The following is a 26,675-nucleotide window of genomic DNA, read 5'->3' as shown; positions in this document are numbered from 1 at the left end:
TATTCCATTTTTACGCACCCAAGTCACTATAATGTGATAATACTGAAAAAAAACTATACATAAAAACTAAAGTATTTCTATAACGGCTTTCAATATTCACTGTAATGTTATTTGAGTAGTTTTTGTTTCACAGTAATGTATTTAACTGCCATGAAAATTTCTTAAAATAAAAAAAGTCAATTAAAAGGTAAGTAAATAGGCTTAATTTATTTTATGCAAAATGATTATTTATTAACTATTATTATTATTGGGTGGGTGGGACAATTATTTGAGCATTTAAGAATGCAAAAAAATGCAAGTAGGCACAGTGTCTCTGAAGTAAACAACAGGCAGATTTATTCACACAATTATTTATTGTAAATATCTGAAAACCCACAAGTGCAACAATCCCATGGTTTTGAACAGAGCATTGCATTGAAAGTTACATATGCATAAGAGCTAAAACATTAGACAAACAAAATGACTTTCTCTACATGATTGTTAGTTGGGAAGAATTTCATACAGTCCTTGTAATGGAGTAAGGAGGAACTATTTAGTCTGGTTTGGAACAAACCTAGTAATGCCATATTACAGAAAATAAAAAGTTTTTTTTTCTGTGCAAAATCTTTATAAAGGCCATGGGTAGTATGGAAAAGAAAAGAAATGCATCTTAAAATAAAAACCAGATATTGCATAAAATAATCCCTTGTTCTATGCATGTTTCAAGCAATGCCAAAAACAACATAGAAAAGGCTAATAAATTAATAAACACAGCTGTGATGTGCTAAGAGCAAAATGACCTTTACATTTGAGAAATGGCTTTGTTTCAGTGCTTCTCCCTAAAGCACGAGTGTCTATGTGATACAGTTCAAATATGGTTTGTTCACTAGCTAGACACAATCTTATAATGTCCAGTAAGATATATACATATATAAACAGAGTTCATTCACCTATCAGAGTAAATCCTGACGCTCTGCTGTCTCTTTTCAATATAGGTCACACCAATTATACTGACCTGAGGAAAACATCAGTGCGCATCAATAAAAACCTCCTGTCAGATCAGCAGAGGACGCGATTACAGCTCCTGCCATACTGTAGATGTCATGTTCCAGTACACGGCTGATGAGGCGAGTTCCAATAACATTTGGTTTGGGAAAGACAGTTTTTATACAAAATGTAGCTAACTATTTCTAGGAATCTTCTGTCCTAAATGAAATAAGGATGGAATGAGGGATAATGGGTTTTGTAGTTTTTTAAGAGGGTCTGGGTTGCTGTAACATGCTGGTTGCACTGATCACCGTTGCTTGAGGAGAGCTTTGTACATGGCGAAGCCAAGAACGGCAAACACGGTGGCACCGACACTCGCCCTCAGCCAAAATGTAGAGTTTTTCAGGTCAGCTTGGGTCATGTGTCTGTAGAAAAGCAAAAGTAAGAGAAACAACAGGATTGTTAAGACAGTGTTCATACGGTTTGTGAGACATGACAAAATGTCTGAATCGACAAGTTAGTATTTTTACACACAAAAAAAAGTGTGTCAGTAGGAAATATCAGTTTACATTTCCAAACATTCCTTTTGGCATTAATTGTAATAATCCAGGGAGACAACAACCGGTATGATCCACACGGAGATCTGATCTCACCATCATCTCAGTCCATCTGGGATTACATGAAGAAACAGAAAAAAACAGACCGACTAAATCCAGAAGAACTGCGGCAACGTCTCCAAGATGCTTGAAGAAACCTTCCTTCAAAGCTACAGTACTGTGAAAAGTTTTAGGCACAAGTGAGGATGCTTTCAAAAATGTCAGATTTTATTCATGAATTAACTTCTATTAACTAAATCAAATCAATATTTGGGGTGACCACTCTTTGCGTTTAAAACAGCTTTTGTCCTAGGTAAAGTTGCACATAGTTTTTCAGGTAGATTTGCAGGAAGGTTTCTTCAAGCGTCTTGGAGACATTGCCACAGTTCTTCTGGATTTAGTCTGTCTCAGTTTTTTCCTGTTTCTTCATGTAATCCCAGACAGACTCGATGATGGTGAAATCAGTGTGGATATCCGTGTGGACCATACCGTCTGTTGTCAGACTCCTTGTGCATTCAAAAATCTCACTGGATTATTACAATTAATGACAAAAGGAATGTTTGGAAATGTAAACGGATTTTTCATGAAAATTAACAGTGATAGACAATATTATTTGATCATATAGGTATTTTTTTTATTCCATTTATAGGCATTTAAGCATACAGTAGGATTTATACTTAATAAAATTAAATTTTGTTATGCTTTTGTACATCTGATAATATACAAAGACAGTGGAGCTGCTGAAACTGGAAAAGAGGCAGCATTGGAAAGCAGGAATCAATCAGCTAATGTTTTCAGGGGCAAAAAGCCACAAATGTTTAAAGAACACTGTTCAGACGGTAAAGACAGGGTGACAGAGAGAAACACTACTGGAACAAGAGGTTTCTTGTGAGGTTAAACTCACCCAACACACATCCAGAAGGTTTAAACAGCTCAACACTACCAATCCAAAATCCAGGTTCAGACACAAAACTTTAAAAGCTTATAGCAATGTTTGTTTGAGTGAAACCTATGAAAAAAGCTAAAGGGAAAAAAGCCCATCAAAGCAACAAAGGTGATATGGCATTCACAAAGCAACAAATAATACAGAGTAATTTGCAGAATTCCATCCAGACGTCTGCAGATACCTTAAGGATGTGGTGAAAAACAAATAAGTAAATAAATAAATTAATTTTAATTTTATTTAACCACCTGACTGTGTAAACCGGTCAAGAAGATGTCTTCTTTAAACTTAAAATCCCATTTAAAATCCCATTGTGGCACTGGCACCTTGTACCCCAGGAAGGGGGTCTTTACCTGTTACAAACGGGCAGAAACGGGTCGACAGACGACTCCATGTAGACAGAGTCCTCTACAAAGCTGACTGCATGAACCTGATGGGTGAGGCCGGACTCCTCGTCAGCCAAAAGAAACGTGCCCACATCTTGTATAAAAGATCTCAACCTTATACACACATGCACACAGCATGGCAGTTCAATAACCGCACACCTGACAGGACCACCCCAACATACCCCACTGCTCACCACATGCTGTAAACATACAAACTCTTGCAAACCACTATATAGTTATTACTGAGAAATAGCAGCTTTGTCACTAAAAACTAACAGAATTCCGAATGCTTGTCCATTTTAACAAATGATTTGTGTGTTTTTAAGTTTGGCAATGAATGCCACTTTAAATGTAATTTTATATATATATATATAGAAGCTCTTGTAAAAGAGATTCTTAATCTCAATGTGCTTCTTTCCTGGTAAAATAAAGGTTATAATAATAATAATAATAATAATATACATACACAAACAAAAATGGGTTGGACTATGAAACTGAAACACCTGGTTTTAGACCACAATAATTTATTAATATGGTGTAGTAGGGCCTCCTTTTGCATCCATTACAGCATCAGTTCGTCTTGGGAATGACAGATGCAAGTGCTGCACAGTGGTCAGAGGGATTTTGAGGCATTCCTCTTGCTTGCAGAACAGTGGCCAGAACATTGTGATGCTGGTGGAGGAAAAAGTTTTCGGACTTGCTTCTCCAAAATGGCTCAAAAATATTTACATCTGGTGACTGTGCAGCCCATGTTCAACTTCACATTCATGTTCATCAAACCATTCTGTCACAAATCTTGCAGTGTGTATTGGTGCATTATCGTGCTGATACACAGCACCCGCTTCAGGATACATTGTTTGACTTTGAACCATCAGATGCACATAGTTCTCCAGAATGGTTCAGGAGTTCTCGGCAGTAACAAATGCTTTTGAATGCCCATCAAGCACAGTAGGGAATGCCAAGATTTTGCAGCCCAAACCATCACTGACTGACCCGTGCTTCACTCTGGGCAGCGACAGTTCTGGTGTCAAGCCACACCATAAGCCACGGATGTTGGAAAGAGAGTGAAGGTGGACTCAGAGAACAATACATTGTCCAGAGCCCAAGATTTGAACTATTGGCAGTGGCACCAATGAAACCAACATTTGTGTGACCAAAGGTTTGGCTATAGCAGCCCGATCATGAATATTGACTGTGGAGCTCCCGATGAACCGTTTTGGTGGAAACAGGAGAGTCGAGGAGCAGATTTAATTCTGCAGTCAGTTGGGCAGCTGTGGTTTTATGCTTTTTGTATATATTCCAGGTTAATAGACCCCTTTTCCGCCGACGTCACAGTTACGTCACGGCTCTAGCTGGAGGCAAAACAAACGGACAACTGGAGGCGGCTAATACAAACCAGCACAGATTCGGCTACATAAGGAGCTTAAATTATTATTATTATTATTAAACGTCATCTTGTTGTGTTGTTGGGTGCAAGAATCAATAAAAAATGAATATGCTGTATCTGGAATTTTTATTTCTAGAAAATATTCACATCATTAACATTGCACCGTAATGTCACTTTTTACATTGTCGTCTTCTTTGCGCTGGCTAGGCAGAACTGCGGATCGTACCACACAAGTCTTGTACATGACCATTCAGCACATGGTTATAGGCATCTAAAGATTTATATGCCCATCTGTTGATTCTGTTCTTTTTCTTTTTTTTGTGTTGTTTTGACATTGTTGTATGTTCTAAAAACAAAAAGAGGACAGTATGTCCTAACTGCACACATTTCTATGTGGTTATACATTATACTTCTGTGTATGATGTAGATAATATAACGATGTGAATATGTGCTCTAATAAAAATATTTGAAACAAGATTTATACGCCCTCAGTTTCTCTTTACGCTCGGTTTCTCTATCGGATAGGTGTAGATGTCAGGCCACTCAACCGGAGGTAGCATTAACGTTAATCCTGTCAGATCGTCCATCCATTGAGTGAGCGTGTGTACAGTACGGGTCAGCCAATCTGGTTCTGTCCGTTAAAATCAACTTTTGCAAATAATCGCGGTCCTGGACACTGAGTGACCTTGCACATTAAGATAAAATCGGATTTTCTCCAGTCATTGTTAAAAAACAAGCTAACAAAACTTGCAAACTAACGTTAGGGAAGCGGCCAGAGGGATCGTTCTGCCTCCACCTAAGCTCCGCCCACAAAAAACGTCACCATGTTTACTAACTGAAAAGGGGTCTATACCTGGACATCCCTTTCAGACAGCTTTCTCGTGTCAACAGTTACTCCTGTTGGATGTGGTTCGGGTCCTTTGTGGTGGTATGCCAACATTACCCTGGATACCATAGCGCTCCATACACCAAAAAGACTGGTCAGAGATGATCCAGCAAGACACACCAACAATAGGTCCTCTTTTGAACTCTGATATACACTCACCTAAAGGATTATTAGGAACACCTGTTTAATTTCTCATTAATGCAATTATCTAATCAACCAATCACATGGCAGTTGCTTCAATGCATTTAGGGGTGTGGTCCTGGTCAAGACAATCTCCTGAACTCCAAACTGAATGTCAGAATGGGAAAGAAAGATGATTTAAGCAATTTTGAGCGTGGCATGGTTGTTGGTGCCAGACGGGCTGGTCTGAGTATTCCACAATCTGCTCAGTTACTGGGATTTTCACGCACAACCATTTCTAGGGTTTACAAAGAATGTTGTGAAAAGGGAAAAACATCCAGTATCCGGCAGTCCTGTGGGCAAAAATGCCTTGTTGATGCTAGAGGTCAGAGGAGAATGGGCCGACTGATTCAAACTGATAGAAGAGCAACTTTGACTGAAATAACCACTCGTTACAACCGAGGTATGCAGCAAAGCATTTGTGAAGCCACAACACGCACAACCTTGAGGCGGATGGGCTACAACAGCAGAAGACCCCACCGGGTACCACTCATCTCCACTACAAATAGGAGAAAGAGGCAACAATTTGCGAGACCTCACCAAAATTGGACAGTTGAAGACTGGAAAAATGTTGCCTGGTCTGATGAGTCTCAATTTCTGTTGAGACATTCAGATGGTAGAGTCAGAATTTGGCGTAAACAGAATGAGAACATGGATCCATCATGCCTTGTTCCCACTGTGCAGGCTGGTGGTGGTGGTGTAATGGTGTGGGGGATGTTTTCTTGGCACACTTTAGGCCCCTTAGTGCCAATTGGGCATTGTTTAAATGCCACGGCCTACCTGAGCATTGTTTCTGACCATGTCCATCCCTTTATGGCCACCAGCAGGATAATGCACCATGTCACAAAGCTCGAATCATTTCAAATTGGTTTCTTGAACATGACAATGAGTTCACTGTACTAAAATGGCCCCCACAGTCACCAGATCTCAACCCAATAGAGCATCTTTGGGATGTGGTGGATCTGGAGCTTCATGCCCTGGATGTGCATCCCACAAATCTCCATCAACTGCAAGATGCTATCCTATCAATATGGGCCGACATTTCTAAGGAATGCTTTCAGCACCTTGTTGAATCAACGCCACTTAGAATTAAGGCAGTTCTGAAGGCGAAAGGGGTCAAACACAGTAGTAGTATGGTGTTCCTAATAATCCTTTAGGTGAGTGTGTCTCCCATACAGCTGTGCTTTTGCTCTGCTAATTCAACCTTCACACTCTGATCTTACTGATGGAATGTAAAAATCACTGAAGATCGGCCACCAGGCCGCATGTATATGTGTGAAACCTCCAACACTAATTGCCAGTGTTTCAGTTTCATTGTCCAACGTGTGTGTGTGTGTGTGTCTGTGTATGATTACAATGCATATAATCAAAATTACACAACGCCCATTGCAAATCAGGTTTATTGGCAAAATTTACAGACTTTCAGCTGTTTGCAATGAACAAATCAAACAAAAGTAATTGAAATAGCTCAACACAACAAATGTTTCAAGTTTTCAAGTGGTTTGCCCAAATTCAACTGAAAATGAAACTTTTAATGATTTCTGCAGTCTCAAAATTACCCCCTGAATAGAATAAGTTAAGATAAAAGTTAAGAGAAGATATCATCACCCTCCACAAACAAGGAACAGGATACAAAAAGATAGCTAAGGCACTAAATGTTCCTAGAGACACCGTTGGAAGCATAGTTTGCAAGTTCAAAGTAGGGGTGTGCACGAATATTCAATCTGTAATTATTATTCAAAAAATAAAATACTATTCGAATTTTACTACGATGCTTTGCTGGCCGTAAATGCATTGAATCCATGATAAATCCCAAGCACTAACTCAAAGTTAAATACACTGGGTGGCGCTGTGGAGCGTGTTAACAAGTTGTTTGTATTTGATCACATAATGTTGTCGTCTGCCTCTCGAAGTTTGGAATTACTTGAAAATGATCTTACAAAATGGAATTACTTTTGATCTAATTAATTAATTATCTGAGTTATAATATCATCACCACAATGAGAAATCACGTGTGTGTGTGTGTGTATATATTATAATACACATACACACACACATTAAACGCATGCGATTTCAATGCCAGAACTCGTTCACGTCACCACTACTGACCCAAAAGAACAAGAAAAGCGCTCAAAATCATAAATAAGCCAAAGAAATTTTGGGAGTCTGTTCAGTGGAGCGATGAAACAAAAAGGCCCTATGAATCAGCAGTATGTCTGGAGGAAGAAGAATGAAGCCTCTGCTGAAAAGAACACTGCCTACAGTAAAGCATGGCGGGCCTCGGTGATGCTCTGGGGCTCCTTTGCTCTGGCTCTGAAAACCTGCAGCATGGAAGGCTAGATGGATTCATTGAAGTATCAGGAGGACGTCATGCCGTCAGTGAGGAAGCTAAAGCTTGGGTGTTATTGGACTTTCCAACAGGACAATGATCCCAAGCATACCTCAAATTCCACCAAGGCTTGGTAGCAGAAGAAGTCCTGGAAGATTCTACAGTGGCCAACACAGTCACCTGACTTGAACCCCATAGAAAATCTCTGGTGGGATTTGAAGGTGGCGGTTGCAGCACACAAACCCAAGAAAATTACTGAACTGGAGGCCATTGCTTATAAAGGATGGGCTAAGATTCCTCAGAAATGCTGCCAGAAGCTGGTGTCTGGTTATACATCTCGTTTGCAGCAGGTCTTAACAGCAAAAGGGTGTTACTACCAAGTACTAAAGATGCTTGCCATGAAGGGGTTGAATAATTTTGAGACTGCAGAAGTCATTAAAAGTTGCATTTTCAGTTGAATTTGGGTAAACCACTTGAAACATTTGTTGACTTTTGTTTGATTTGATCATTGCAAACAGCTGAAAGTCTGTACATTTTGCCAATAAACCTGAATAATTTTGATTACAACTGTTTATATATGTATGCATTGTCGTAAAAAAAAAAAAAGGAATTATTTTTTAAAAATAAAAATGTACTTCTGCCATCTACTGAGCACCGCAGTATGGACAACCAATAAATGACCTGAATGAAACTTGAATTTGAAGACCATACACATCTTAAAAATCAGACTGGCTATAAAACACTGACTAAACGACATAGACAAGAACAAAATGGAAAAAAGATACTATTCGTCAAAGCACCAAACAATAATGGCAAGAGAAGCATGTGTTTTAGATTAAACAATACATTAGCAGCAACGGGTTAGACATGTTAGCCATTCAAATACGGACACAATGCAACACAAACTAAGCCCCTTAGATGTCAAATCACTGCATATGAACAGTTAGTCCTGAGGAAGCTTTCTTAATTAGTGCTGAGAAACATGACATGGTTAGACTCCATTAGGGACTGCTAACATGATGTTAAGAGATGCAAAACAAAGACGAAAAAGGCCAGCCAAACAAATGAAAAGGAACACCTATGGAGGGACAGAACAAAACAAATTCACAAGATTACATTTAATAGACAGAAGAACTTTGATATATGATTTTTGTGCACCATGAACATGACATTAAAAACCATAGAGGTGTAAGAAAGGGATATGCTTAGAAGAAAATTATATTAAATAAAAAATTTTAGTCATGCACTAACTTTAGACAAATAATGATCACTTATTCTTTACTATGTGAATAAGGAAATAGTACAACTCACACCCATGCATTTCACCTGAAGTTACATTTTATAGGCAGTAAGAAAGATTAGAAGATCTACCAAATCTAAGAGAGCAACTGCTCAGTATGAAATAACTCAGTAAGAATTGCAACCAAAAATGAAAGGCTTATATGAACCTTGCGGCCACATTTGACCCTGAAGCAAGGATGAGTGAATTAGTGCAGATTTACAGCTTGCATATCCACCTCAACTGGTTCAACATCATAACACGAGGACAAATGCAAATCTGTCTCATTCTGTCCAAAATCCAAAGGATGCCTTTATAAACATGTGTTTTTAATGTTTATGGCATGTTTGAGAACAACCGTATCCATTTTCAGGAATTATAAAAGGAAACAAGCCTGCATGACATTTGAACTAGAAACGGAAATCATAAGGAATTTAACGATTATGATTCTGACCATACAAAAGTTTGGGATCAGTACGATTTTTGAAATAAGGCCTTGTCCACACTAATACGTTTTCGTTTGAAAACGCATCTTTTTCTCTCCGTTTTGGCCTTCCGTCCACACTGAGACAGCGTTTTTATTAATGAAAACGCTCTCCAAAGTGGATAAATTCAAAAACAGCATTTTCGCAATGTACTGTGGACTGTCAAACCGGAGGTATTTAAAAACGATGATGTAAGTTTAGTCATGTGACACATTGTACTAATTGATATTCATGTTTATACCGGTATAGAGGGTATGCGCGTGACGTCACCGTCGGCCGGAGGGACTGCGGTTACTAGGGGTGGTTAATCTGTCTGATTTCCCGATTCGATTCGATTACGATTATTGAAGTCCCGATTCGATTACAGTCGATTTTCGATTATTAACGATTCTCGATTAGCGATTATTGATTTTTCATTTCACAACAGTAAACGAAAATACACTACAAAGTGTTTGCAGTATTAAAAAAAGTCAGCTGCTGAATTACTTAACTCTTTTATTGAGTAACAACAACTCAAAGCACTTTCTGTGTCGTGTAGTTATAACTTCAGAATTATTTGTATGTAGCTTATGTTCTGTAGAACACAGAAATGAATACATCACATTGTGTTGTGACTCATCAAGTTGAACTAAACAATAACAAATAAATGAAAGGCTTATTTCCTTTAGGAAGTAGATCAGAACCAACATACTGTAGAAATTGGACAATTTTCTTCTAGAAAGACAAGGTGTTGTAGCAAGCAACGCTCGTTAGGCCGAAGACACACTGGCTGCGTGGCGTGAGCGTGGCGTTTCTGTTGCGTGTCAGCTGCGTCGCGTTTTCTGTGTCTTTGCACACCAGAAACGTGTCTGACGCGGCGCCGCTGCTGCTAGGTGACATAGAGGGACAGTCTACATTTGGGTTAGCGGTGTGTTAATCCTTACTACAACAATTTCAACTCTTGCCTCTTGCCTTTACGACAACAATTTCAACTGTTATCACACATCTTCCAAAATCCGAAAAATAGGGAAGTGGGCTGTCTGTTTAATTCAATAACATTTACAAATTTTGTGTAGCTTTAAAGAGCCTATATTTAGCCTGATGGTGGACCGTCACTCAGAAGACACACTATGTTGTTATTGTAGCCTATTATCTTTATATCCTCCTGAGGCCCAGAACGTTTTTTTCAAAAGTTTTTTTTCTTCTTCATGTAATCACATTGTTAAGAGCATAAGAAACAAATGAAAAAAAAAAGAGATATTTTATTCATATGTTATGCTATGACCTCTGTAGTGAACACCAGGACTCGATTGTTTAAAAAATAAAAATGACATAAATTTGTATATAGGCAAAAATAATGGCAATATTTGAAAATCGATAATTATTATTATTATTATTAGTTTAAATTACATTGATATCTGAATTTATATCAAAACCTAGACTTTCAAACATGAAAATGTAATTTATGAATATGTATTCGTGTACAAAATGACATATAAACATCGTTTCCTTTTCTATTTTGCCTGGAAACGCTTCCAACACGCTTGCGTGTCGCGTGAAAAATAGGCGTCGGTTCTATTTCTAGCATGCACGCGTTTTCCGCGCGACTCATGCAGGCAGTGTGCAAGCTCTAACCTGTTAACATGGGAGCCGAAATAAAAACGGACACCACGCAGCTGAGACGCCGCCACGCAGCCAGTGTGTCTGTGGCACACCTGCTCTCACTCGCTCTGGCTGCCGTAGTGCCGTTACACGCGCTTGCGGAACTGGGCGCGTTCGTGACGTTCAACTTCCGGTATAACATTTTTTACAAAATAAAATAATGCAAATTTTTTTTTAATATATAATAAAAAATTGATTTTTGAAAATGTAATAATCGATTCATACTCGTCCATAACATAATCGCGATTAATCAATAATCGATTTTTTTTCACCACCCCTAGCGGTTACGCCCACTAAGCGGCAAAAAGACTGAATGGCAGCATTTGTTTTCAGCCTGAATGGCACGAAAAACACATCTAAAACTGGAAAGAGCTTTGCGATTGACTGTACAACTAGATTTGACAAGAAATCTGAGGTATATTTTTACAGACTGCCGAAAGCTACAGAACAGAGAAGCAAATGGATCGCTGCAATTCATAGAAACAACTGGACTCCAGGCAGCAAAATATGGATTTGCAGTTATCATTCTGTGTCAATATGCTGAATTTAGGGGTAAAACCATACCCTATATCAGGGGTGCCCAACCCTGCTCCTGCCGATCGACTGTCCTGCACAGTTTATCTCCAACCCTAATCAAACACACCTGAAGCAACCAATTAAGGTCTTAAGGATCACTTGAAAATTAAAGGCAGGAGTGTTTGATTAGGGTTGGAGATGAAGTGTGCAGGACAGTCGATCGGCAGGAGCAGGGTTGGGCACCCCTGCCCTATATATTTTATTGTTATAAACTGTATTGACAACTCATCAATTAAATAATTATCATCGTATATTCTGCATAATTGGACGTTTTTAAATAAACACTGACAAAAAACTATATAAGTTTTAAGGCTGGACGATATATATAACATTGATTTAAGTGATCACATGGATTTAGACCTACCTATATTGTATTTATATAAAGGAAAATTTGCTTTATGTATTTCCCCGGCATGGAAATCAGGCACATATAAATGTCAGGAAACATGATTCCTGGCTGCATGTCAATAGAGGGTATGTGCATGACGTCACCGTCGGCCGGAGTGAATGCGGTCACGCCCACAAGTGGCAAAAAGACTGAGCGGCAGCATTTGTTTTCAGCGTGAATGCCGTGAAAAAAAAACACATCTAAAACAGAAAAAGAGCTTTGCGTTTGACTGTACAACTAGATTTGACCAGAAATCTGAGGTACTGTATATTTTTACAGACTGCAAAAAGCTACAGAACAGACTATATTCTGCATAATTGGATGTTTTTAAATAAACACTGACAAAAAACTATACAAGTTTTAGGGCTGGACGATATGATGATATACAGTATAACATTAATGTAAGTGATCACTCGGATTTAGACCTATCTATATTGATTTATATAAAACGTTAACAGGCAAATTTTCATAATTTATTTCCCCGGCGTCGAAATCAGGCACATATAAATGTCAGGAAACACGATTCCTGGCTGCATGTCAATATCCATGGATCACTGGATCTTTGATAAGTTGTAAGGAACACTATATCGAGTCCAACTTTTAGTTTAAACTGATAATAGTTTGTTTTACTCGCGTTTTCGCAGTTTCCCCTATTAACTCCAGTCACGCAGCAGCTCTTTTGCCACTCAGTCCGACTGAGGGGGGCGTGTTCCGGCGGGAAAGTGACGTTAATGCATTCCCTCTATATCCATGATCACTGGATCTTTGATAAGTTGTAAGGAACACTATATCGAGTCCAACCTTTAGTTTAAACTGATTATTTTTTGTTTTACTTGTGTTTTTGCAGTTTCCCCTATTAACTCCAGTCATGCAGCAGCTCTTTTGCCACTCAGTCCAGCTGAGGGGGGCGTGTTCCGACAGGAAAGTGACGTCAATGCATACCCTCTATTGTGCCTGTTATCTGCTATTCACTTTAACAGCGTTGCTAAAATGTTACTTTGCACACTCTTCATATCACAGTTCTGCAAAGATGACAGAAATGTACTCACATTTGCTGTCCTGCGGCAATACAGGAGAGCAGTTGCGTTTTAGACCAAACATATGGTGACTGAGTGCGAACTGGATAAGTAAATGGTGAGATATTTTGCCAAATAAAATGATCCTGTCAGAATTGCGCGATAACTTTATTATTTGTTTTTCCATCTGTATCGTCTCAGTGAGCTTTTGTGAGGTTTTACGCATGTGCAGTAAGGTGAATTTAGCGTTTTCAGGCATTTTCCAAAAGTTTCTCAACCACACTGAAACGTAAGTGTGGATGGAGAGCATTTGAAACGACATCTTCAAATGTATCCGGATTAATGTAGACATAGCCTAAGTCTCTCATACTCACCCATGCTGCATTTATTTGATAAATACAGTTAAAACATTAATAGTGTAAAATATTACAATTTAAAATAACTTTTCTATTGCAATATTTTTTAAAATATTGTGATCAAAACTGAATTTTCAGCATCATTACTGTAGTTTTCAGTGTCACATGATCCTTCAGAAATCCTTCTAATATGATGATTTGCTGCTTAAGAAATATTGTTTTATTATCAATGTTGAAAGCAGTCGTGATGCTTAAAGTTCATAGGAAGTCAAATAAATTGTAATAATGTTTAAGTCTTTACTGTCACTTTTGATCAATTTAATGTGTCTTTGCTAAAAAGTAGCAATGTCTTCATTTAAAAAAAAATGATTTAGTGAACAAGTTTTGTTTTTTAAAAAAAGATTCCCATCTCTAGTTTTACATTAGTATTAATCTCAAGCATACAAGCAATATTCAGTCTGCACTTTGCAAAATGAGTTAAGATACGGTTGGTAAGATGCATCACAAGCTGAAGCAGAAGTGAAAGTGCGATATCATGCCTCATATGCATCACTGATACTTGTATAGAAAATGCTAGATTCAAATACAATGTTAATCAATAGGAGCTGCTATAACACCATGTTTGGGCCTTGTGTGAATGAAATACGTTATTCTGGCCGACCAGTCTACTTTAGTTATGATAAATTTAGTGACAAACTTTAAAATAACACAGCCATCATCATTTTAACATATAGCCAGAAAATTTCCCAAAATCCCTCTGTGGATATGCAATGTAAAGCTGTCAGGCCAACAGCAAATAAAGAGGTGTTAAGAAGCCGAGGTTAGAGATCGCCCTGCAAAGAGAGAGAGTGGTGGTATATAGAGCTGTACTCAGAGACCTGTTCAGAACTGCACTGTAGATTTTGGCCTTTACAGAGCGCACCAGCTCAGAGTTCAGGAGGTTGTGACAGATGCAAAAGGTACACCTGTTGCAGCTGCACATGCAGCGTAACTTGGCGTGGCTGCAGAAACACACACAGACAGGAAGAATCAGCATCACGTGACAAAGTTCCAAGAGAGCTGGATCCTCCACTTGGGCTTGGACATGAAGTAGTGCAGGGAGGTAAGCACAGTAAAAAAAAAGAAAAATAATAAAAAAAACTATTCAATTGCTGGGAGAAGAGAATTGTGGGGGAAAACGGCAATCTATTGACAAGTTACGCAAAAGGAAAAAAAACAGGAAAAGAAAGAGCACGCTGGGAAGGCTTGAAACATCATAATCCAAACATATAAAAGGAAAGATTTATACAACTTGGCAAAACAAGCTCAAGCAAAAAGCTTGAATAGGGCTGCACTATTAAGTGAAATAAAACTGAAATTGTGATATGACAATGCAGATATTAAATCACATAGGCTGCAATTTAATTCTATAAATATTTGCACTGCACGTCTCAGAGGGAAGCACACGGTTTTCATTTACACGTGAGCAGCTTTTTTGCCAAACTGTGCAGCCCTACCAAAAAAGAAAAAAAAAGTATTTAAATGAAGACAGTTAAAAAAAATTAAATGTATACTTTGAATTACATATTTCTACCTAAAGTTCTTTCCTAAGAATTGCTTACCAAAAATCGCTTACTATTGTATAAACTGGACCATGAGTAGGTGTTTTCACACACAGCCTTTTCCAAAAAAAAAAAAATTGTTTTCAAATCAGTTATTTAAAACAAAGTTCTTGTACATAGCCTTAGGAAAGAACATAACTATCATCACCACCAGCCACTACAGAACCATTTTCCCTGATATTATGCACTTCAGTAAAAGACCATGGAACAAATGATACTTGAATGTCTCCGAAACCGCACCAATGAAACAGCTTTCCAAGATACTGCTAACATGACACCTACCTAAGAGCTTTAAAAGCACAAGGAGACGATAACTACATAGACAAACACAAAAGAGGCGAGCAGGGAGAGCCGGAGGAGCCAATCACAATCTAACAGGAGTAGCAGACAGTGGGGCAGATTGGTCGGGTTAAAGAAGGGGCTACAGTATATACACTCACGGATACATGGCCATAGTGGTGAGTTTGGTGTAGATGTCTTTGCTGGGTGCTTCGGCTGTGTTGCAGGTGAACAGCTGTGGCGGGTGAAGCTTGTGTTTCCGGCAAAAATCCAACGGGGACAGGCTGTAGTACTGACGCGCTTCATGCAGGTCTGACTTGGCAGCAATAATCACACAGGGTGTCTTGCTGTCCATATAGTGTTTCTGTGAAAAGACATCACGGTGTTAAAAAAATCCTTAACCAGTATAACAACATATATTTGGAGTTATTTCTGTGTTTTTGTTGAGCTTAAAAAAGGATGCAAACAAAAGCACAATTCTTTCCCCAAATCTCATCCTGAACAGAAGGAAAGAAGCTACATGTACACACAGATGTCATTCCAGTGGAAACCGACCAATAGATTGTTGACCCTGCCCGTCGAGCTTTATCTTAAAGGGTTAGTTCACCCAAAAATGAAAATTCTGTCAGTAATTACTCTTAGGTTACTCATTAGGAAAAGTAATTACTCTTAGGTCAGATAAACTTAAGGTTGAGCCACTGTAGTCACTTGGACTATTTTAACAATGTCTTATGGCAGATATCAATTACCTGATCCAGGTCTCAGATTTAAACAAAAATATCTTAATTTGTGTTCCGAAGATGAACGAAAGTCTTACGGGGTTGGAACAACATGAGGGTGAGTAATTACTGACAGAATTTTCATTTTTGGGTGAACTAACCCTTTATACTAATTCACAATAAAATTGACAAGAGAAATAAAAAGTTTCACAATAAACAACTTGGAGAAACAAGGGGCAGTTTTTGCTCAGTAAACTTTTTTGGATCCACAAGACGACACTGAAATAATATATAAGCTGTTATTTTAAATCCATACATATATTACCATTCAAAAGTTTGTGGTCAGTACAATGGTTTTTAATTAATACTTTATTCAGCAAGGATACATGTACTTGATCGAAAGTGACAGTAAAGACATTTATATTGTTATAAAAGATTTCTATTTCAAATAAATGCAGTTTTAAATGTTCCATTCATCAAAGAACACCGTTTTCAACATTAATAATAATTAGAAATGTTTATTGAGCAGCAAATCATCATATTAGATGTGACACTGAAGACTGAAATAACAGCTGCTAAAAATACAGCTTTGACATCACCGGAATAAATCACTTTAAAAAAAAAGCAAACAGTTATTTTAAATTGTAATATTTCAAAATATTACTGTTTTACAGTATTTATCAAATAATTGCAGTATTGGTGAGCATAAGAGACTTTTCAAAATCATAAACAAAAATTGTACAGACCCCAAAATTTTGAATGGTAGTGTTGATGACACTTACATTTATGTACTTTCTTACTAAAGTGACTTTCAGTAAGTTATGTCACATATAACCAGAACAAGTAGCCAAGTGTATATGCTACATGCTAAGCTAGCCCTCTCCAAGCTTATGAACCCAAGAAAACCATACAAGAAACCCACAATAACGACATTCAAACTTTAAAATGAATTTGACACTAATTCAATACATAGCTTTATTGCTACTGCACAGATACGATCTACAGCTGGGATCCATGTTTACAAAAAAGGCCCATTTCAGCAACATAACCAGAAACCTAATTTACTGAAACCACCATATCAAATTGAATGAAGTCTTGACAATAAACATTTTAAAAATATACTGACCTTGTAGACTTTAGTGCAGTACTCAAATGAGCACGGGTTGCTGATGTCATACACCAGGCAAACAACATCACAAGCCATATCAGCCTCAGAAAGGAACTCAAAGTCTGGCAGCACCTCATGCAGCTGAGAGAGAAAGAAGCGCTAATCAGCACTGGCCAGACATGAAGACTACCATATATTAGTGTAAAAAGCAAAAGAACTTTGACTTACGAGCAGATATTTCTCTTGTCCATAAACATAAGTTGTGCTAATGGCATAGTAAGACTTGTGGTCTTCTCTTATCTTCTTCTGACGCTGCAATATGAAGAGGGAGAAAGTCAAAATCAAAGTCAAAGTGCTAGACGCTCCTGTGAGGTATTTGTACTCACCGCAAGATTCCTGCCCAGGAAAGCCTGCAGAAAGCCACTTTTACCGCTGCCCCGGGCACCTAGGACATTGCAGCGGAAAACACTGCGCTGGGTCTGTTTCTTCTGCAGATCGATGCGCTTATTCCTGGTGACTGCACAAGGAAGTACACAATAATAGTTTATAAATCAGCCTTACAGATAAATGAACGAATGAGGATACATGCTAAAACACACTTACTTGTTATAGCGGCTGCCTGTGACTCCTGTTCTTGGATAATAGAGTAACCAAGATAACCCAGGTACTCCAAACATCGCTGCACATCTAGGTATGTTGTTAGCCTGAGATGGAGATAAATTATGTTCAACATTTGAATGAATGACTTCAGCAAAAATCTAAAGGTTCATTGTTTCCATCTTCAAATCCTGCGGGATTGCACTCACGTCCACTGGGAAAGATAGCCTTGGTAAGTGATCCAGCCCTGCTCATTGGTGCAGACCGTGTGGTTGACATCAGGACCCCAGGGCATGTAGGGAAAGACCTTGAACAAATCCTTCAGCTCATCGGGAGACAGGGAACAGTCTCGATCCTGACACAAACATTTAGAGTGGGGAAAAATAGAGATTCATTTAATAAGGCATTCTTAGTGTTCACCAATCATTTTTATATTGCTTTTTCTACATAAAATAAGCGCCATATGGGCATCTTTATCTTTTGCATGACGTCTCACTACTTTTTCAGCATCTTGTGCCAACTTATAAAAATGCAAGAATGTGTGTGAATGGCCACTATAATGTCATTCTTTCAGGTGCTGTAAAATATACCTTTGTATTATACAATTAAACAAAAGGCCAGGCCATTAATCATAGAAGGTTCAATCATCTTTATTCAAACTCAAGTTACATACATAGCTGTCCTTATCAAATGCAGCTATTTGGGAAACTTTTTCCAATTTTGCTGTGCTCACCTTGTCATGCTTGTCAAAAACGCTCTGGAGGAAGAGGTAGGCATTGTGGTTCAGCTCTGTGGTGCAGTCTGGGGGTATTTTTAACCTAGATAAACAACTGACCTCATTAGAAAACATTTCTTTGATTATTTAAAAAAACCAGGGCAGTACAACAGATCTGCAAAAAATGTGATCCAATCAGAGATTATGAGCTACTTAATGCGGCATGATTAATTTAAAGTTGAAATACTGGATTTGGGGTGGGACTCACAGTGGAAACAGGTATTCTTGTGTCAGCTCCAGATCATCATCATAACCAAACCTCCTGAGCACGGTCCATGTGGTTTCATGCCTTCCCCGCTGAATGAAGAGTGTATGAAGGAACAGGAAACCTAGAAAACAGACAACACACATCAGACACAAACAGAACCTGATGGATGGACGAATTACAAAATGTCATAACATTTATATATTATCTACTATTATATTAAATTATAAACTTTAAAAAAAAGAAATCAGGAAAAATATAATTACATTATCTAAGATTATTTTATACTATTATAATCTAAATAATTATTTATATACTTAAAATATATATATATATATATAAGATTTGTATTCATACACTTAAAATATATAATAAATAATAATAATATTATTATTTTTTTACAAAATGATATCTATGGAATGCCAAATATCACTGTGATATAAAAAGCCGGTGGCATTTGCCTTTCTACTCAGCTCACCCTTCCGTGTGAGGCCGTTGTCTTTTACCCCATCTGACATATTTTTCCGCACAACATTCTTCACGTCCTCCAGGGCTTGAGGTGCCAGGGGTATGTTAAAACAAGTTCTCTGCAAGGCAGGACCACCAATCATCATCAATGACTACGTTTACATGCAGCCAATAACCCGTTCAAAACCGGGATATTAGCAATAACCCGGTCGCGCACGGCCATGTAAACACCTGCAAAAACCCGAATATGCTTATATCCCGGATTTTAAAAACCGGGATATGATACCTGGGGTACCCCTTTTCTAACCCGAATTTTTGGTCATGTAAACGCGCATCGGCATATCCCCATAGTGATTTGTGTTCTGCGCATGTTCTATTCGCAAGGAATCTTGGTCTTTTGAGTAGAGGAACTTCTCGGCGCATACAAAAACCTGCGTGCAGTATACCGGAAGTAAACATGGCGAGACGCAGCGCAGCATACTTTTGGAGCGAGGTCAGTACCAGCACCAAAGCGCAAACAAAGGCGATCGCTATCTGCCCCCAACTATTCATTATCCGCGTGCTGCTGCTGTTGTTGTTGTCTTTGGATACAGGAAGAAGAATCGGAAATGACGCATATTGCGTCTTAAGGTTGTCCGTACGTCTTGACGCTAACCGTGCGTCGCCGATTACATCGGGATATTGCAATTCCATGTATACAGGAGAAACTCTCTCTGCTCACGCATGTAAACGGGTTATTCCTAATGTTTCAGAAACCCGAATAGTGACCTTAACCCGACCATAACCCGAAAATTGGCTGCATGTAAACGTAGTCTATGTTGCTTAAGAAAATATTAAAATTTTCTTTCACTCCCATTAAGGTGCAGTTTGTGCAGCTGTGTGCGTAATCAACCTCTCCTGTCACTTATCTGGGGAAGTATAAAAATGCCACAGCAATTTGAGCACAAAGTGCTGAAGAAACCTGCTCTCACCTGGAAGAAATTAAGCTCATTATCATTCAGAATGCCATCATTGTCAAGGTCTGATATTTTGAAAATGCGAGTAAGGGCCTTGATGCAAGATGGCTTCATCTGTAGAATAAACAGAAATAAACTCATTACTACACAGCATTACAGATCATTTGAATTTTTAGATGTAGGGATCCTACCCACTCATGTGCTTCTTTGCAATAGAAAGAGGCCAGATTCAAGTCCAACAGAAGTAATATGAAGTGCTAAATCTCTTACCTCTTTCTCTTCTGGAGAGTACAGAGGTCCTGTTGGGTGCAGAACGGCCTTCTGGGCGTAGTAGAACAACTCTGAGATATTCTTCAGGTTTTTGGCTGAACACTAAGAAAGAATAATACAATTAAACCATGATGGGCTTTCCTGATGTACAGTATGTCTTTTTCAGGCATTTTTATTTCTATATTTCTTTTACTCTACTTCTAATATGCTAACAACTTTAAAGGGTAACTAAACCCTAAAACAACTTTTTTTAGTTAATGATCTGTAAGACTGGGGCTTTATTAATGCTGTTCATTGATTCAAGTAATTTTTTTGACATTTGGCTATAAAGTGTTTTAATTCTACAATATATGGTGTAAAAACATCTGAGTGCTGCCCTCTTCAGGTTGAACGGTGGCTACTGCAGTTGAATTTTCCTATTGGAAGTTGCGGTGCCCTGTGATGCAAGCAGGCACCAGCTAACCACACCCTTGCCTACAGAGAGACCAGTCTCAGGTGCACGCCCCCCCTCCCTCTGCTCCGCTGGGCCCTGCCCACTTTTCCAGCATTTTTCAAATATTGCCAGTGGGTGGAGTCAGGCTCTGACCAGGGGTTTAGTTACCTTTTAATATAACGACGCTCAATAATAGTTGTTTTGATCTTTATAAGATGGGTTCTTTAACCTGTTAAGCTTCAAGCCCACTTTTGAAAAATCCCCAGAAATGACATACACAAACTGAAACAGATACAGTTCATGAACCCTTTGCACTAAAAGCACAAGTATGATCTCATTTGAAAGCTGACACCTGGTTGTTTATTGTAAATGTAGAATTAATTATTGTCATAATGAAAAAAAAACATTTTAAATAGCTTCAAAGTTTTGTAAAGTTATTAGAAATTTATTTTTATGAAACATCTTCATGAAAATAAAATTGAAGTTGGCCCTGGAGCAATCTAGAAATGCACTGCAGCTAAAGCCACATGTCTGACCATTTTATATTTAAAATCTGAAAATGATAAGTATAAAGCTCTGTATTTAGTTAAATGTTTTTCAAGATCATGTCAAATTACTTTATTTTGATTAGACTCTATTAGCAAACTGATGTTTAGTCATCTTCTGAGTCATCTATTCAGTCTATTGTCTCTATTGTTTTGTGGTGCCCCATTCAGTCTCAGTCTCCCCTGCACACATTTACACCTCTCCAGACTGGTTATTATGGCTCTAAATATGCATTTCTTTTGTCTGCATTATAGCTACTAACGACTGGCTATTCACAAGCTATTCATAGGGTTTCAAACCCTAATTTCTTTTATCAAAGTTCTCACTAAATATTTGAAACTGGTATCAAATGCACTGAAACATTTCAGTAAGCATTCCTATTTAGAAAAAAATCATAAAACAATAACTGCTCGTGGCAGGTGCGCCTGGGCTCGCTAGCATGTTAGCTTAGCACACCATCAATACACGACCATTTATGAGATTAAAACCATGTTTGCGCTCCAAACTCACTATATAACGCAAGTCTAGTGTTTTAAATAATCTTCTGTGATCTAACTTGGCTTCAGATAAAAAAAAAATCAGACAGAAAATGTATTATTTAGTGTTCTGAACGATGATGAAATCTATATCGATTAGCATTACATTATAAATATAATCTATTATTATGAAATACCTGGCATGGCTTGAAGAACACAGGTAACTCAAATATCATTGCAATCATGTTTATTGTCTTCAAAACATCTTTATCTGCATGTTACAGCGATCTCTGTACTTTCTGTATCACTCAGTGACGTCCTGGAATGTCACATGACTATGGGTCTTCTTCATGATCTATATATGGACTTTTATTGGACATAATAGCGCCCCCATGCAATTGGTATGAATGGAAAACACAGCACATCTCAGTAAGAAGCGATCATTATGATTACATCGACGCATTTGGGTATAAATTCAATAAATATTATTCCTGTCTATAGAAATATGATGTGAATCTATGAGAATATATCAATATTTCTCCACATCTGCACATTGTTGAGCTAAAAGCCCTCAGGGACGTTGTTTTGTGAATCGCTGTCATGACGACAGCACGGAGTGTTTTTTATGAATGGACCAGCTGACGCTTATAATTCATATTAAAGGTATCGACTCATTTTTTTCATTTCATAACTCCTGACACAAATTAAGACATAACTGTCACTATAAGTTTCTCAGAATACAATAGTGGTCAAATACTGAATCTTGAGTCTTATATCTTTTTAATGATGTATAGTTTGTCAAGGTATAACATTAAATCTGATAGTATATTTGAACTAAATAAAAAAAAAAACGCTTCAGTGCGCCGACGCTCTGGAGAAGGTTAAGAGGTTAACCTTATCAACCCAAGAATCCATTAACTAAAAATTAGCATTTGTTACAGTATTTATTAATCTTTGTAAACGTTAGTTAATACAAATACGACTGTTCAGTGTTAAAAATGGAACCTTATTGTAAAGTTTTACAAATAATCATTATTGATGTATAGTCATATACTTGTACAGTGCATTTGAATTTTACTTAACACATTTTAATGTGGGAGAGACAATTACTTTTTTTTTTAGATAATAACTAGCAGGCACAAGCAATAACTAGCAGGCACCCTGCAGTACCGGTGTGAGAGCTCTGTCTCTCCTTTCAGACTGAAACCAATGCCTCGAATAAAGCAGGAATGACGGACACATGACCCAAAGAATGATGTCACTTTCCTCCATGGCACTACTGCCCCTCTGCACACACTCCATCTCATAGGGACTGGAGAGGCATGTACAGAACATCACATACATTCAGACCAAAATCACACTTTTCAGACTGAGAGCATCTCTCACCTCCACGCACGTCTCAATCTCAGAGTACTGGTTCATGATGGGCAGGATGGTCTCCATGCTGCTGTGCTCCACTAGGTCAGATTTATTCCCCACCAGGATCAATGGTACTCTGTGACAAGAAACACTGATTAAAATATTTTACAGCTTCAGACAAAGTCCTTGAAGGTAAATTTATGTGAGGCATTGTGGCATCAAACAGAATTTCAAACAAGCAGCAATTGTTACATGGGAAGTACATGGATTATAATTATTTTTCATTGCCAATCAGCAGGAGGACTATCTTCATGGGGAAGGCGGAGTAAATAAGTCATAAAATTAATAAAAAACTATATAAAGTAGTAAGTAAATGGAAACATTGTTATTGTTTAATGATATTTGCTGTACTGACAATAACAGCCTGTCAAATAACTATTTACATCCATTTAGTTACCAGACGCTTATATAATAATTGCATAATTACATTTTGCAAATATAATCCAAAAAAAAAAAAAAGTGCATCTCATTTTTACTGTACATGACATCTCAATACAGATTATATATTATATATTGTTATATTATGTTATAATTAATCAAGTCACATCTTTCTGTTGCAGAAGAATACAGACTATTATTTTTAAAACCATGTGGAAAGACCAAAGCACATTCAAGAGGCCCGAGGCCTCCAAGAACCTGGCAGGAAGCCACACACCTGCTGTCCTTATCCGTCCTCTCATTGATGAGGGGAATCCAATGACTTGTCACCTACAGGGAAGCCAATATAAGGAGACACAACAGAACCTTTCAGACTATCAGAAGTTAAATAGCAAGAAATGTATTTAATTTGGTAACTACAGAAAGAAAGACAAATGAGTCTGGCATACACAGAAACAAAACTTACCTTTTCGATAGATTTCTTGTTGTTTACTGAATATACGATGCATATAACATTGGCCTGTGCCGAGAGAGAAAATGCTAGGGAGGTGAATAAAACAATAAAATCAAACTAAATTGTGTTATCAAAGAGACTAAACCAAGCCACACCTTTGTTATTTCTTGGTAAAGCTGCTCATCTGACTGTTCTGCTTCTGTGGGATAAAAAAATTAAATATGAAAGCACACAAAACACCAGTAGAGGTTGCATATTAGTATGTAGATAATAACAGTGATGCTGGCTATATGAATCTCACCATACAGAGATATGTGATCATGCATCCTTACCTGAGTAGTCCACTATATGAGTGGGCACTCTCTCAGGTGTAACATCAGCAGGAATAGTGATCTCTTCGGCTCTGAGAGGAACCTTCAATGAGATCCACAATACAAGTGAGAAACACCACAGTAATGCAATGCATTTAGGCAAGTATAAAATTGGCTTAATAAAATAAAGTTAGTTTAACGAGTACCTCATCAGGGAACTCCTCACTGACAAGTGACATGATCAGGGAGGTCTTCCCCACTTTGGCTGTGAAGAAAAGGATTTCCAAAGTGACCGTTGAGTTCTAGATCTATTCACAGCACTAAATGAATCCCAGAAACATGCCTGCCACGATTTGAGTGCCCTTATAAAGGGGCAGTTGACAATGTTAAAGCCGAATTGTACTATTTGCACTTGTATGGCCTCAAATTGCAAGACTACTTTCAAAAATTCATTTCACACCACAGAACCATTTTAAATGAACTAGCAAACAACAAAAAGGTGATTAAAAGAAGGGGATAAACATCAATGTAAATTGTAACCTAAAATCTTAATGTTGAAAAAAGAAAAGCTTGTGAACAAGTCCTGATCAGTGTTATTTTAGTATCATTGAGAAACATTTTTTTGTTAACATTTTGAATGACACTTTCCCCCATTTTCATTTTAGTTAAAGTCTAAGTATTCTCAGTTAATGTTTCTTTTATTTCCAAGTGACAATTTATGGTTTTAGTTAAGTATACATAACCTTGGTTCTGATATTTCCAAAAATACAAATGTACTGATCCCGTGATCAGTATGTTATGTTCTCAAAGTGTTGGTGTTACTATCTGAATATTAACACTTGTAAGATGCTGAAATGTCAAAATATCAATTTTGAAGTTGTCTGAACACTGAAGCTTGATGTTTTGGCATCGGTGAGCAGTACGTTTACATGGACACGTACCCATCGTGGCTGGGTTGGCTGACCCGTGGCTGCGTTGGCTGACCCATCTAAACTTTGGCAGCTCTTACAGCAAATGCCTGAGAGTTGCTCATAAAACTGCTATAAATAACCCTGATAAACAAGGGTAAATCTAACTAAAATTATCAACAAAACATTAATGATGGACTAGTGTCATTCTTCATGTCAGGGTTTGCTGGTCAATTATGATAATTAAAAACTGCAGTTTTTCCAGTTATTTTACTTCGAATGGACATGCATGTAGATTAATATAACGTGTTGGATGACTGTGTAGACAACGTTTAAAAACATACAGAGCTTAGTAACTTGGCCCTGTTTTATTTCTGGGTGAAAACGTTTCATTCTGTCACTTGTCAATTTATAGTCCCAAATGGCTGAATAGAATTGTTTGTGAAAAAGATAAAATGCAGAATGAGAGGGTTTATTATGCAAATAATAGTGAACAGCAGCGCATGTTGACTAACTAGCGTTAGAGATGTGCGAATCAATTCAGCAACTGCAGACAAGCTAACAAATAATAAAACAGGAAACCATGGAATTAATTCACTTACGTTCTCCGACTAGTAATATCCTCACGTCCTTTCTCATCGTTGCAACTTTAATGTGATCAAAATAAATACTGAACAAGTCCTTTGTCGTGGATCATTGATCCTGCTGCTATATGTAATAAGGCGGGCCTGTGTAGGGCAAACCGGACGGATCCACTTCTGTCTGCCTCAGTCTGTATAAAACTTCTGTTCGCACCAGTTTAACACACAGACGAGATTCGTGCCATTGAGACAAAGCGTTTCCGCGGATATGAAGGCACTGCTTGCTTTCTTCAGATTCACTTCATGACATTTCTGGGTTCACATTTCAAGCTCACGCCAGAAGCGACTGACCTCCAATAAAAACCGGTAACTACGGAACACAATTAAGGACAAACGCGAATCTCCTTGCGCTGGCATTTTCTGATTACAACGTTCGCAGTTAAAATGTTATACCGTCTCCTGTAGGCCGGGAGAGGAAACGCGTGTCACATTTCCCCCGCTGAAAGGAAAAACAGGCTCAGCCTTCGAGCCTGGCCACGCTAAAAAATATTCCACAGTTCTTTGCTGAGAATGATGGCCTCTAGAGTCACTATTATTATCTGTGAAACTGCTATTACACTGGGTATTTTGTCTGATTTATTTTATTTATTTTTTACCTATGTTCTTCTTAGTATAATAGGGTAGAGTATGTTTTAGTAAAATTTTGTTTGTGTATTGTTTTTAGTATTATTATGGGTTATTGTATGTTTTAGCAAATATATTATAGTGTACAGTTTG

General features: G+C 37.9%; 1 protein-coding gene across 4 annotated transcripts; it reads right to left on the bottom strand.

Moving 5' to 3' along the window:
- Positions 1-334: 334 nt before the first annotated feature.
- rhot1a (ras homolog family member T1a) lies at positions 335-26,281 on the bottom strand. Of its 4 annotated transcripts, XM_056258154.1 has the most exons (21): positions 25,920-26,281; positions 24,616-24,674; positions 24,431-24,512; positions 24,254-24,297; positions 24,111-24,164; positions 23,922-23,974; positions 23,234-23,342; positions 20,393-20,494; positions 20,138-20,236; positions 19,177-19,285; positions 18,702-18,822; positions 18,452-18,536; positions 17,928-18,073; positions 17,725-17,825; positions 17,508-17,638; positions 17,350-17,433; positions 17,140-17,262; positions 15,456-15,658; positions 14,293-14,415; positions 2,859-3,005; positions 335-1,391 (listed from the first exon to the last, which is right to left on the bottom strand). In XM_056258154.1, exons 1-21 carry the CDS (start codon positions 25,954-25,956, stop codon positions 1,274-1,276), a joined length of 2,130 nt encoding a protein of 709 aa, XP_056114129.1. In that variant the 5' UTR covers positions 25,957-26,281; the 3' UTR covers positions 335-1,273. The 4 variants fall into 4 exon arrangements, with proteins under 4 accessions (XP_056114129.1, XP_056114130.1, XP_056114132.1 ...); XM_056258155.1 differs by lacking the exon at positions 2,859-3,005 and having other exon boundaries at positions 25,920-26,280; XM_056258156.1 differs by lacking the exons at positions 335-1,391; positions 2,859-3,005 and adding an exon at positions 8,314-8,751.
- Positions 26,282-26,675: the final 394 nt, after the last annotated feature.

This window comes from Rhinichthys klamathensis, unplaced genomic scaffold (assembly GCF_029890125.1).
Source record: "Rhinichthys klamathensis goyatoka isolate OS25496 unplaced genomic scaffold, OSU_Roscu_1.1 h1tg000149l_1, whole genome shotgun sequence".
NCBI lineage: Eukaryota > Metazoa > Chordata > Actinopteri > Cypriniformes > Leuciscidae > Rhinichthys > Rhinichthys klamathensis.
The sequence above is the reverse complement of the archived record's forward strand: the minus strand, read 5'-3'. Positions and strand labels throughout refer to the sequence as shown.

Coding starts and splice junctions, on each gene's coding strand:
- rhot1a (XM_056258154.1), bottom strand. CDS start 25,956: ATGAGAAAGGACGTGAGGATATTACTAGTCGGAGAAC. Junction 20,495..23,233: donor AGATTGAGACGTGCGTGGAG/GTGAGAGATGCT, acceptor ATTCTTTCTTAG/TGTTCAGCCAAAAACCTGAA. Junction 17,826..17,927: donor GGCTATCTTTCCCAGTGGAC/GTGAGTGCAATC, acceptor TCTCCATCTCAG/GCTAACAACATACCTAGATG.